The sequence below is a fragment of the Dromiciops gliroides genome, chromosome 2 (genome assembly GCF_019393635.1).
Source record: "Dromiciops gliroides isolate mDroGli1 chromosome 2, mDroGli1.pri, whole genome shotgun sequence".
NCBI lineage: Eukaryota > Metazoa > Chordata > Mammalia > Microbiotheria > Microbiotheriidae > Dromiciops > Dromiciops gliroides.
The window spans coordinates 369781707-369795217 of record NC_057862.1 but is presented as its reverse complement, the minus strand read 5'-3'; the positions used below and the strand labels follow the sequence as shown (position 1 = coordinate 369795217).

Genomic DNA, 13511 nt, shown 5'->3' with positions numbered 1-13511 from the left:
TTACATGCTGTCAGTCATCTTTCTTAACTTTCATCATGTCCCTCGCCTGTTCCAAAATCTTTTATGGCTCCCTATTGTCTATAAAATAAAACCTAAACCATTACCAAACCTTACCTCTGAACCTAGCCCCAAGACTACCTCCCCAGCCTCATCCTCCACTATTTCACTACACAAACCTTCTATCCAGTAAGGTCCAGCTCCTCAATGCCCTTTGAACATTTCTTACAGGTTCCTACCTTTATGTCTTCAGTCTTACTATTTCCTTTTGCTTGGAATAACTCCCCCATCTCCTCAAAACCTTGGAATCCTGATCCAGATGAAATCCTGTCTCTTCCAGAGAAGCTTCACCAGACCACCCTTGCATGATCTCTCCCACTTCTAATGGTTTTGCCATTCACTCAGCAATTAGTAAAGAATGCTTGTTGTCATTGGTTAATTGTATGTGTGTGTGCCCCTTCTCAAGTAGATTGTAAGCCCCTTGTGGAAAAGCACTATACCTTATTCATCTTAGTATCTACAGAGCCTTGCACAAAGTAGATGCTAAGTAAATGTTTGAGAAGCGATGGATGGATGGATGGATGGATGGATGGATGGATGGATGGATGGATGGATGCACAAATGCATGGATGCACAGATGGATGTCACTAGGTTTCAATCTCAGCTAGGCCCTGGGTAGCACCTGGGGGCTGAAGTGGAATGAAGCTCACAGACCAGGCCAGTTGTAAAATCTAGAATGCACAGACTAAAGAGCTGGGATAGGTTTATAAAAGGAAATGTGGCAGACATTGCCCCCCTGGTATTCCCCTACCCAGGGCTGGCTGACACTTATACTAAGAATGCATGCAAGCAACTTGAATCACAGAGGAAGAGAGAAAAAGGAAGAAGAGAAAGGACGAGAAGATAAAAAGACAGCTGGGCAAGCCCAGGCAAAACAAATAGGAGGAAGTGAGTTGCCCTGGGTAAAGGAAAGCCAGACCTGGATGAAGCGAGGAACAAGCACATGCAAACACGAGAGCAGGTGGGCTCCAGCAGGAGCTGCCCCAAAGCATCAAACGCCAGTAGCAGAAGCACCAATTGCCTCCCCAAGGCCAGCTGCCACCCCCAACCAAGATGAGGAAAGAGCAAGGTACACACCTGACATCCACTTTTCTCCTAAGCGCAAGCATGTAGCAAAGGAGAGGAGAGAGAGACAGAAAGGGCTTGAGATCAGCACTGTGGAGGGTTAGAAGCTGTTGGGAAGCAAAGTGGGTCACTTAGCGCAGAGGATGGCTCACAGGAAGCAAGGTCCCCTCAAGTCTGCCCAGCTAAGGACTCAAGTTCAGTTCCTTCCTCATACCTTCCCAGTCCCTTTCTTCAGGCCCAGGGCCTGGACTTTCTAGTGACCTTTTGGCATCAAGCCCTCCCAGCTCCGCACCCCCCCCATCCTGGGTGAGCAGGACTGCTGATAGTCAGGGCACAGGGCAGGGCTCTGCATTGCCAACAGGCACTGCTGCTCAGTCTCAGAGACTCACGGCACTGAATACCAGAGGCTTCCTGTTGGCCAGAACCAGCTCCTGGGAAGGAGTAAATCTAGCCAGAGCAAGCACAGCTGCAAAGCTCCTTTTCCAGGTGAGGAGGAGGTTGGGAAGCATAGAGGAATCATGTGAAAGATGATTAGAAAGTCCTTTCCCCTGAGCCTGGGCCCCTCCACAGAACTCTCTTCTCTGCCTTCTGTGTCCTAGCCCAGGCCGCAGTCCTGTCCCAATTAGCCTTTTTGGCTGAGGCTGTCCCTTTCACCAAGGCTGACCATGTTAGATCACTGACACCCATGCTTCCCACCCCAACCCAGGATTCTCCAGGATCCTTTATCAGTTACACTGCCCAGTTGGAGCAATTGGGAGTCAAGCCTAGAATGCCCCAGGGCGACAACCCAAGCATCTGACCTCTTCCTTCCTTTACAGCCCATGACAAGCCACAACCAAAGTTTCTGATGCCTTGAAATCCCAACCTTGACAAAAAAGTCATCCCCTCCCCACATAACAATCAGGCATAGGGCCGGCACTGGGGTTACTTATTGACACCTGGGATGCCAAGTGGACCCTGAACTCCCTCCTTACCCACCCTCCACCAGGGACTCAGAGTAGTTGGTAGGGAGCAAAAGGAGACACTCACGTGTTGTTGACTATCTGTAGGCGTTCCCCTTTCTTGAAGGACAGGTCTGTCTCAGTGCGGGATTCATAGTCATATAGGGCTACAAAAGTGGTCACCCCACCTGCAGCAGAGACAACAGAAAGGATGTCAAGGGCTTCAGGGTAAGTGGATGCAGTCACTCCCATGTGAGGCTGGGGTCAGGTACTGTGCTTTCAGGTAGCACCAGCTAGGAACCTCTTCCTGGTACCAGGTGAAACTAAACCCAGGCCTTGGGCCCCAAACCAAGACAAGTCGAGTCTCAATATGGCACAGAAACAGGATGTTCAAAACAATCTTTCAAAGTCTAAACAAAGGGAATAAGGACAAGGACAGAAATGCTGCTAAGGAGGCATTTCTATGCCACCTTAAAGGCTGCAAAGAGCTTTCCTCAAAATGACTCTGTGAGGCAGCTGGTCCAAATGGTAAATGGTACTTTACATTTTCCAGAAGAGGAAACTGAGACTCCCCTAAAAATGACAAAACGAAGACAAAGTGACAAAAAGCAAAGAAAGCAGAGTCAAAATAATATATACATGAACTCTGCGCATGTAAAATATGATACTAATCTGAAAAAAAAAAGAAAGGAATCAAAAGGGGACACAAAGAAACAGGGGTTTATGGCTTATTATTTCCCTAAATGTATTTATTTTTTTGTTTCAGGATGCTGATTTAATTGCTGTAGGGAGCTTCCCATGAGTAAAGTTCTTTGACCAATGTAGATCAATACTTGCTTTCAAATGAGTCTTAAGAGGGTCCCTTGGGGGCTTTGTTGTTCTTGTTCAGTCATTTTTCAATTGTGTCCAACTCCTCATGGTCCCATTTGGGGTTTTCTTGGCAGAGATACTAGAGTGATTTACCATTTCCTTTTCCAGCTCATTTTACAGATGAAGAAACTGAGGCAAACATGGTTAAAGTGACTTTCCCAGGGTCACACAGCTAATAATTATCTGAGTCCAGATTTGAACTCAGGTCTTCCTGACTCTAGGTCTAGCACTTTATCCATTGCATTATCTAGCTGCCCCCTCTGGGGTCACTGAGAGGTTAAGTGACTGAGGCTGGATTTGAACCCGTATCTTCCTTACTTTGAGTCCAGTTTTCTATACACTGCCTCAGACTTCTTTTCTAATTTTTTTAAAAGAACAACAAAAACAAATAAACAACCTTAGAGAAATAAATTGACTTCCTCAGGTTCTCATGGCTATTAAATGTTAGAGCTGGGATTCAAACCTAAATCTCTGGCCTCTACATCTAACTTTCCACTCCACCACATGTATGTAAAAGCAGCAAAGTGTTCTGTGCTTAGAGACAGGAGATCTGGGTTTAAATTTCAACTCAGATACATATACGCAGCATCCATCATGATTTAACCAAAACCAGCCTCCAGATCAAGTACTAGCAGACAGGCCATGATCCAATGCGGCTTTGGTGATCTGGGAGCTGTCATCCCTTCGTGCTGCGGATGGGGCCAGGGTACCCAAAAAGGCCTATGGGAGGTCTGAGGGGTAAGGAAGAGTCAAAGACCCATAACTTATCACTTCTATCCCTTGATCTCAACGCTGGTTTTAGCCAAAAATCATGGCAGCAAAGGGACCCCAAGAGGAAACTTTATCAGCTTGTTGCCTTTTCTCCTTCCCTTCCCATCCCCCCAGGAACATATTCCATGTCCCACTCCCTAATGTTTCCCCTAAACTATTCCCCCTCTCAAGGATAGCTGCATGTAAATAGGGGAGTCAATGAGTAAAAACTTTCTAAATCCAAAGAAAGAAATTTCTAATGGCAGAATTCCAGGCACTGTTACAGTTGTGGAGACAGTTGAGGGCAAAGGACTCTTCCTAGCTCCTCTCATGCACAGGATTCTAAATCACAGGATTTAAAAGACAGAGTAGGACGGCTAGGTGGCAAAGTGAATAGAGTACAGGGCCTGGAATCAGGAAGAACTGAATTTAAATCCAGCCTCACTTTAGGCCAGACTTTGTGTTTTGGCCTCTTCCCACTTTACTAGCTATGTGACCTTGGTCAAGTCACTTAACCCTGTTTGCCTCAGTTTCCTCATCTATAAATGAGATGGAGAGGGAAATAACAAACCACTACAGTATCTCTGCCAAGAAAACCCCAAATTGGATCACAAAGAGTCAGACACAACAGCAGTGACTGAACAACAACCCCCCCAAAATGATGCAGTAGATAGAGTGCTAAGCCATGAGTCAGAAAGATCTTAGTTCAAATCTGGCTTCAGATACTTCCAAGCTCTGTGACCCTGGGCAAGTCACTTAACCTCTTTCTGCCTCAGTTTTCTCATCTGCAAACTAGGGATATTACTAGCATTTACCTTCCAGGGCTATGAGAATAAAATTAGATCATATTTATGAAGCACTTAAAGTGATATGTGTGTGCTGGTTGTTATTATTATTCTATTTAGTTCCAGAAAGGCCCTGGAGACCACTAAGTCCAGCCCCTCATTTGACTAAAGAGGACACTGCTGTCCTGAGAACGTATATGGCTTGATCAGAGTCACACAGAAGCAGGGCCAAGGCTCTGTCCCAGGTCCTCTGGCTTGAAACCTCTCAAATCATTGTGCTTCCATATCAAGCCAATTCTCACTCTTTCCACTCAGTTTCAACAAGGCTCTTCTTGGCCTCTTTTCTGGAGCTGAGCAAGTGAGAGAAATTCCCTAGGGAGACAGTGAGTCCATGACCAAGTTTTGGGTTATTCAACTCCAGAGTCCTAAATCCCAAGGGAATCCAGGGCCAAAGTCAGCCAAACCTGAGCCTCTCCTCACCTGCCAAAGGCCCTGAGCGCTGGGGGGAGGTGACTGTGTCTGATGTGTTGAAGCCTCCGAAGAGCTTTGGCTCAGGTGCTGTGGTCCCAAAGGGTGGGTTAGGAGTACGGTGGGCATCAGGCACAGATGCCTTGTTGGGGGTCTGAGAGGCAGGGAAGCCAGTGTGGAGGACACTCTCAGGGGGTTCCAGGCTTCGGCGTCGCTGACTGGGGTCTTTGGGTTTGCTTTTGCTACTCCCCATGGTCCAAACTGTAGAAGAAGGGAAGAAGCTAAAACATATATACACACACACACACACACACACACACACACACACACATATACACATATACATCATATATATATATCATATCATATGTTCTCTTAGCATTAAGAGTTAAATACAGGAGGCAGCTAGGTGGCGCAGTAGATAGAGCACCGGCCCTGGGGTCAGGAGTACCTGAGTTCAAATCCGGCCTTAGATATATAACACTTACTAGCTGTGTGACCCTGGGCAAGTCACTTAACCCCAATTGCCTCACTAAAAAAAAAAAAAAAAAAAAAAGTTAAATACAGGGGCAGCTAGGTGGTGCAGTGGATAAAGCACCGGCCCTGGAGTCAGGAGGACTTGAGTTCAAATCCAGCCTCAGACACTTGACACTTACTAGTTGTATGACCCTGAGCAAGTCACTTAACCCCCATTGTCCCACAAAAAAAGAGTTAAATACAGAATATCAGAACTATAAGGGACCCTGGAAGTCAGAACAAAGAATGTCAGAGCTGGAAGAAATTTTAGAACATAGAATCAAGAGATTGGAAAAAACCTTGGAAGATCATAGCTGGAGGGGCCCTTAGAACATAGAACGTCAAAGCTGGGAGGGACCTTAAAGATCATTTGGTCCAACTCTTTTGCTTTAAAGAAAACAGGTTCAAAGTGGACAAAGGTCTTTCCCATTGTCAAACAGGTAGTAGGTTGAACTTAGGATTTGAACCCAGGTCCCTTGACTCTAAGTCCAGTGTTCTTTCCACTCTATTTAACACCAGCTTGCAGTCAGGAACTTCCACCTGCCTCTAAGTTCTCAAACTTGATCCCTCTCCAAGGAGGAACCCTACTGTCAGATGCCCTAAATCTTAGTTTCTACGAGTCAAGGATGCCCATGACTTCCAACATGTCACCTTGATCTCTCACCACTGCTGAGACATTTTGAGGTTAAGCAAGTATCTTTATTTACAATTTATAAAAGGAAAAGTAGAATTGCAGATATTATACCTTAGGGAAAAAGAAGGCAAAAGTTCCTCAGAAGAAAGATAGGGGGGTAGCTAGGTGGCCCAGTGGATACAGCACCAGTCCTGGAGGTGGACCTGTGTTCAAATCTGGCCTCAGACACTTGACACTAGCTGTGTGACCCTGGGCAAGTCACTTAATCCCAACTGCCTCACCAAAAAAAAAAAAGAGATAGGAAAGGTCTACTCAACTAGGAAAAAAAAAATCCCCCCAAACTGGAAATAAAGTGGGCACCCATCAAGTGGGGAAGAGTGAAACAAATTAGAGTATATTAATGTAATAGAATATTACTGTACTGAAAGAAATCATGAAAATGAAGAATTTAAAGAACCATGGGAAGAACTATATGAAATGATTCAGTGAAGAAAGCAGAACCAAGGGAAGGGTTTATATAATACTTACAATAATGTAAATTACAACACTGAAAAGCAGTCAAATTCTGATGAACAACTATAATGAGTAGTCATGGTCCTATAGCAGACAAAGAAGCCTACCCTCCTCTGTAAAAAGTGGGGATCTACAGATGTGGAATGTGGTTGCTGAGGAGCCTGGCCTAGCTTACAGTTTGATTTTGGTTTGAAAGAAGGGTTCAGTGGGGAAGGAAGGAAAGGGGGATGACTATGGTCTAAAAAAAAAGCAACAATAAAATTTTTTTTTTTTAAAGAATCTTTCCACCATAGACTAGGTAGCTCCCTTTCAAGTTCATTAGACGATTTTTTTTTTAACCCTGACTCAGGTTTTTAACCCTGCCAGAATCCTCCAGGCTCACATGGCGGCTCATATAGCCTTGTCCTCAAACATAATCCTTCACTCCACTCTGGCCTTAACCCAAAAATTGCCCATTCTCCCTCAACCAGGAGTTTGGGCTTAGTCACAGCTAGGTACTCTGGATGGAGTCCATTTATTTGTTTGATAGCCAACTATTAGTCAATAATGAAGCCTGCTGAACACTGTCAGCCAATCCAGTAGCCTCCTGTCCTTCAGTCACATGATACCATCCTTTTTTTTGCCAGTGGTTGTTACCACAACCATTTATAAAGTACCACCAGCACGTCCAGAATTGTGTGAAATGCTGGGAGAGACACAAAGATTAGGCCAGCCCTGAAGCAGCTTGTATTCTAATAAGATGATAAAACAAACACAAATAACCGGGATACAGAATGCTACCAGATAGGGGCATCAAAGAATTACAAAACAACAAAGGGCCATGTGACGTCTGAGGGAGAAGGTTGTTATAGAACAGAGGGGTCAGGGCAAAAAATCCATTGAAGAAGTGGCATTCAAAATAGGCTTTTAAGGCTAAGGAATAATTCAGGGGGTGGAGAAGGAAGGCCCTGCCAGGCAGAGAAAAAGGGTGGCTGGTGGCCGGGAAAGCAGCTGGTTTGGCTACAGCATGAGGTATCTGAGGGGATGAATGGAAGATAAGGCAGGAAAGTGTGCTGGTGCAAGACTGCCAAGGGCCTTCATTCCCAGGTAAAGATGTTTGAACCTTAGAAAACTGCTGAAGATTCTTCCATCACATTCACAGTGTACTGAAAAAAATACTGGACTTGGGAGTCGGGAAGATCATTTTTCAGATCCCACCTGTGACACCTAGCAACTGTGTGACCCTGGGCGACTCACTGGGCCTCTCAATGCTCCGAACATCTCTCTAACCTAGAAATTTCAGGAGAATTAGTGACCTGCAGTCATGGAAGAAGTTTTCACACCAGAACTACATGGATAAAATCATAAGTCCAAAAATAAACTTCAAAAACCCCAAAATGCCAATTGCTGTTATTATTCCCTCATCAGTCCTGGCACCCCTCTCTCAACTAAAAGAAAGAACACGGGACATTTTTAACCACTCAGTAATGCAGTTTTTCCATCCCTTCAAAGCTGTGAGGTACCTGCTGCTCCCTTGTGACTTTGTTCTCTCCCATCCAGTGCTACCAACATCCTTGCTTTCTAACTGTGTCCTTCTGAACCCTTCACTTTGCTTCCAGTTATTTTTGTCTCTCTGGGTTCTGACCAGCAGCTTATCCTGCTTTGAGAGCCAGTGTCCAGCTGTTCTAAAACAACTTTGTCTCTGTTTCAGAGATGGCAAGGCTCAGTAGAAAAGAAGTCTAGATTTGGATGGAATCAGAAGACCTGGCCTAGTCACAGCCTATGTAACCTTGAGAAAAGCATTTTCTATCTCAGGGTCTCAGTCTCTCCTATCAAGAAAATTAAGTCTGATCTTGAAGTTCTCTTGCAGTTCTTTTTTGTTCCCATTAAAATTTTCTTTTCAATTAACAAGCATTTATTTCTTCTCCCTCTACCCTCCCTCCCCCAGATTGAAAAAAATAAAAAACCTTGCAAACCCTTGTAACAAATAAGCCTAGTCAAGCAAAACAAATCCCCCCATTGGCCAGGCCCAGAAATGCGGGGCACATTCTGCATCTTGAGTCGTTCATCTCTCTGTCAGAGGTGGGAAGCTGGTTTGCTAGCTGACATCTGGAGTTGTGGTTGGTTACTGCATTGGTATCAAAATCAAATAGAAACAGGGACTACTAAACCACACACAAGGATTGCTATGGGCCACATATTAATATTATCTGTTGTATTGTTTTCATTTCTTTTGTTATATATTTCCCAATTCCATTTCCCAATCTGGTTTGGGAGTGCCTGTTATATGTGAGAGTGTTATGTGCCACGTTCTTCATGCTGAACTCCTCTGAGTTACTGTACTGATGATCAGAGCTAAAAGCTGTTGGTCTTTTCAGTGTTGATGTAATGGTTCTCCTGGTTCTGCTTGCTTCACTCTGTATCAGCTTCCTTCTAGTTCTGAATTCTCTAAATCTGGCTCAGTTACCTGGACCTGCTAGGGCTCCATACCCTGGTATGACACCTACAGAAAATATGCCCAGAGAGGTGGGGGCACAGGGCATTGGCCACATGTTCCCAGCCCTGTTTGGTGATATAAAAATAATAACTTATACTAGTGAACATTTATTTGATGCTTTAAGATTTATAAAACACATTCTATCTCGCAAATCTATATGGGGAGAGGGTATTTTAAAATATGACTAGCTCATTTTACAGATGAAGAAACTGAGGCCTAGAGAAAGAAAGTGAGTTGCCCAAGGTCACAACTTGCCTAAGCTAACTGTGGTGCTGTAGGAGGGATGACCGTCCCTTCTTTCCCCAGGACTCACTCCCATGTTCTGCCTGTGATGGCTAGACAGGCCCTGCCCTCTTGAGATGTCCCAGCTTCCCCATCTCTGAGGAAGAGAAATGACTCCTTCCCCCGCCACACGGACTGAGGCAACATCTGCTAAAGGTTTTGAGTTCCCTCACAGAAGGACTCAGTACTTGGCTGACTGCTTTCTCTACAAATTCCCATAAAGGAAGGCATTAGATAGCTCTCTTAACTGAAGGAGTAAAGGACCAATAGTCGAGCTCTTGCTTGGAGGCCTCAACCCTGAAGCCTCCAGGAGGAGAGTGAGATGATCGAATCACAGAATCTCAGAGCTGAAAGTCTCAGAGGCACCTGGTCAGAATCCTTGTCAACAGCATCCCTGGTGAGCGGTCACCCAGCTTCTGGTTAAGGAACCTTAGTTTCAAGGAGCACATCCCCATTCCACTCTTTGAAATCTCCAGTTTTACACAAGATTTTCCCTACACGGAGTTTAAAGCTCCCTCTCTGAATCTTCCATCCGCTGCTCCTCATTCTGCTTTCTGAGCAGAATAAGGCTGACCCAGCTTCCCCAGGGCAGGCCTACAAATACCTAAAGACAGCTACCACGCCCCACTGAGTTATCTTCTCCAGGCTAACTGTCCCCAGTCCCTTCTATTGATCGCAGCCTAGTACAGTGCAAAAGAAAACATACTCAAATTTACCTACCTCAATCCTAGTCCTGGCTTGGCCTCTCAATTGCTGTGTGGCCCCTGGGCTTGTGTGGTCATTTAGTCTGAATCTTGGCTTCTTCACCTGTAAAATGGGGATGATCCCCGGCCTTCTTGACTCACAGGCCTGTTTGGAGGCTCAGCTGAGAGTGGATGGAAAAGAGCTCTGTAAACCATAATGTGCCATAGGGATGTGAGAGTCTTCCTATGTCCTCACCACCCAATGCTACTGAGTCTGGATGGTACAATTCTGAGCATTTATGCCAATCATCAGCAACCACATTTGATGGTTTCTTAGATTACTAATGGAACTGTCAACAGCTAGGAGACTGAGCGTGGGTGACAGGATCATTATCTTGATGGAGAAGAGGGATTTTCGACTCATTCTGCCTGATGGGGAAGAGGGATTTTCGACTCATTCTGCCTGACTCTGGAGGGCAGAGCTAGGACTGAAGTTGAAGAGAGGAGAGGAAGGGAGACAAATCTTGGTTTGATGTGTGGAAAAACTTTCTAACAGTAAGTGCTGACCAAAAAGCAGCATGAGGTGGTGAGTTCCCTGTTCCCAGAAGTGTTCAAGAAGAGGCTGGATGATCACCCATCTGAGATGTTATAATATAGATTCCTGCTGTAGGTGGGAATGGGACTAGTCGGCTCATCCAGAGCCCACTGGCTCTGACATTTGGTGCTTCCAGAGCAGAGGCAGATTATGACTCAGAACCATGACATGGCTAACAATGGAATTAACCCAAAATAATTCCCCAAATAGGAGGAGACCTAGAGAACACACACCTGAGATTTGGAGTAGAAAGGAGCTCTGGCAGTAAGAAGCTCAAACACTGTTGAAGAAGAGAGACTAGGGAAAAGCATGTTCCAGGCTCTTTTCTCAAACCATGGAAGAGCAACAAAATTATTCTGCAGGTTCTCACTCGTCTCCTGAAATTCCCCAGTGTCCATTTAACTCTTGGAAGCCCAGTTCTCAGCTAAGCCAATGGCAGGGCCAGAGACAGATGAGATGAAATCCATCCACTTCCTCCTTTCCCTCCTCCCTGTCTCCCGGGCTCTGCCTGACCAGATCTCTGGATCCCATAGGGGTAGTGATCTATATCAGAAGTCTGGGCTCCAAGGGGCAGCTAGGTGGTGCAGTGGATACAGCACTGGCCCTGGATTCAGGAGGACCTGAGTTCAAATCTGACCTCAGACACCTGACACTTAGTAGCTGTATGACCTTGGACGAGTTACTTAACCCTCATTGCCCCTCACAAAAAAAGGGGAAAAAAAAGAAGTCTGGGCTCCAAATTGTGAGTCTGACCTCCATCACATTTCTCATCCCATTATCTCAGCTTTGGAAAAAAAAATCTCTCAGTCATCTGTAGTCACTATAGACAGGCCTTAAGGGATCATAGGATCATAAATTTAGAATTGTAAGGCACCTTTGATGTCAATTAATCCAATTCTCACATTTTTAAAGAGGAGAAAACCGAGGCCCAGGGAGGGGATCACAAGGTTAAGTTAAGTCGCAGGGATAGGATTTAAACATTGGCCCTCAGGATTCAGGAAGACAGTGCATAGACCTGGCTTTGTAAATCATAAAGCACCAAGTATATGGGGAGTACATAGGAATATGGTGAGTCGAGTAGCATCTATATGCACCAGGAACGATGTGAAGCACTGGGCATACAGAGAAAGACAAAGGCCAGTCCCTACTCTCAGGGAGCCCAGAGGCTCATAGGGGAGACAACAGGCAAACACAATTATGTACAAACAAGATGTACACAAGATAAATGGGAGATAATCACAGGAGGGCACTAGCATTAAAGGGGATTATGAGAGGCATCTTGAAAAAGGGGACATTTTAGCTGAGACTTGAAGGAAGCCAGGAGATGAAGATGAGGAGAGGGGGCATTCCAGGCATAGGGGGCAGCCAATGAAAACATCTGGAATCAGATGGAATGTCCTGTGCAAAGGTGGCCACATTAGAATGGGAGGAGGCAGGGAGTAAGGTGTAAGAAGACTGGGAAGGTAGGAAGGGGCCGGGTTGTGAAGGGTTTTGAGAGCCTGAGGATTTTCTATTTGATCCTGGAAGTGATGGAGAGCTGTTGGAGTCTACTGAATTGGGGGTTGGGGGGGCGGTGATATGGTCAGACCTGGGCTTTAGGAAAACTGATTTGAAAGCTGAGGATGGAATGGAGTGGGGAGATACTTCAGGCAGGGAGCCCGGCTGGGGTGATTGAGCAGATTTTCCCAGGGAGGTGGTAAGACAGCTAAAGGAATACCTGATTGGGTTTCAGAAGTATCTAAATTCTAGACCCAGTTCTTTGGCCAGTTACCATGTAACTTGGGCCGTGTCCCTTTTCCTCTCTTAATAGCAGTCCCCTTATAGTCACTACCTGCTCTAACATTAGATATTCTAAGGTCTTTCCCATCTCTGACAGTCTGTGTTCCATGTTCTAAAGACTCTTCGGGCTTTGCCCTTCCATTTTCCGTGTTGTGAGGTTCCTTTTGGCCTTGACTTTCCTGTGCCAAAGCCCCTTCCAAACAAAAAGCCAGCTCTGGCATTCTATCATTCTCAAAGGATCCCTTGTGGCCAAAGCTCCTGAGTCAGACCCGCCTCACTCACAATCTGCTGCCTGTGACAGATGAGTTGGTTCCTCAGGAAGTAAGCTAAACTGGGGCCTGTATCACAGGTGCAATGTGGCATAGAGAAATGGTGGCTCAGGAGACCAGAGTCCAGCTTTAGTCCTGATACCAGGCTGGGCCCTAAAACTAGGCCCTAGAAAAGATGGCCAGAATGGGCCATGTGGTGAAGAGCCCTAGCTCAACCTTCTTCTCCCTCCCCTGCCAGTCCTTGCCATCCAAGGACACCCATCTCAACAGCCAATCACTGGATAACACCAAACATGGCAGAAAAAAAGAGGGTAACAAGTGGCCTTAGGATCAGAGCCCTAGTGGGTGGTTCACTGTCTCACTCCTTTCCTATCAGGCCAAGAGATCCTGCCCAGGTTTAGAACAGAAGACTATCAGAGCCCAGACAATATAGGACGACAGCTGGCAGAGCTGGCAAGGACCTTAAAACCTAGAACGTAAGGGTTGGAAATGACCTTAGACATTATATAGTTTCACCTCCTCGTCTTACAGGTGTCCATTCCGTCCCAGAGGAGGACTGTGACTCAACCAGACTGACTCAGTGAATTTGGGGCAGAGCTGGGATTATTATTAAGAGTAGCAACAATTCCTTAAGTGGATCTAGCACTTAGCATGGTGCCTGGCACAAAGTCGGTGCTTAATAAATGTCAGCTGACTGATTGTATATGTTATTTTATGGTTTACAAAGTATTTCCATGTCCATTAATACATCCAGTCCCTGCTAGACCACTGTGAGATGCTCAGTACCAGTACTATTATTCCTGTATGACAAAGCCAAGGGGAAGTGAT

General features: G+C 45.5%; 1 protein-coding gene across 23 annotated transcripts in view; it reads right to left on the bottom strand.

Moving 5' to 3' along the window:
- SRC (SRC proto-oncogene, non-receptor tyrosine kinase) overlaps positions 1-13511 on the bottom strand; it is a 115367-nt gene that overhangs the window by 30691 nt on the left and 71165 nt on the right. For 13 of the 23 annotated variants that reach the window (XM_043990305.1, XM_043990301.1, XM_043990308.1 and 10 more), the window contains 4 exons: positions 10078-10222; positions 4949-5197; positions 2152-2251; positions 1135-1152 (listed from right to left, as the gene is read on the bottom strand). In XM_043990305.1, the coding sequence (XP_043846240.1) occupies positions 1135-1152; positions 2152-2251; positions 4949-5189 (359 nt within the window). In that variant the 5' untranslated portion in view covers positions 5190-5197; positions 10078-10222. Of the gene's footprint in view, positions 1-1134; positions 1153-2151; positions 2252-4948; positions 5218-10077; positions 10223-13511 lie in introns of all 23 variants that reach the window. The other 10 variants (XM_043990315.1, XM_043990316.1, XM_043990313.1 and 7 more) reach the window with 4 other exon arrangements.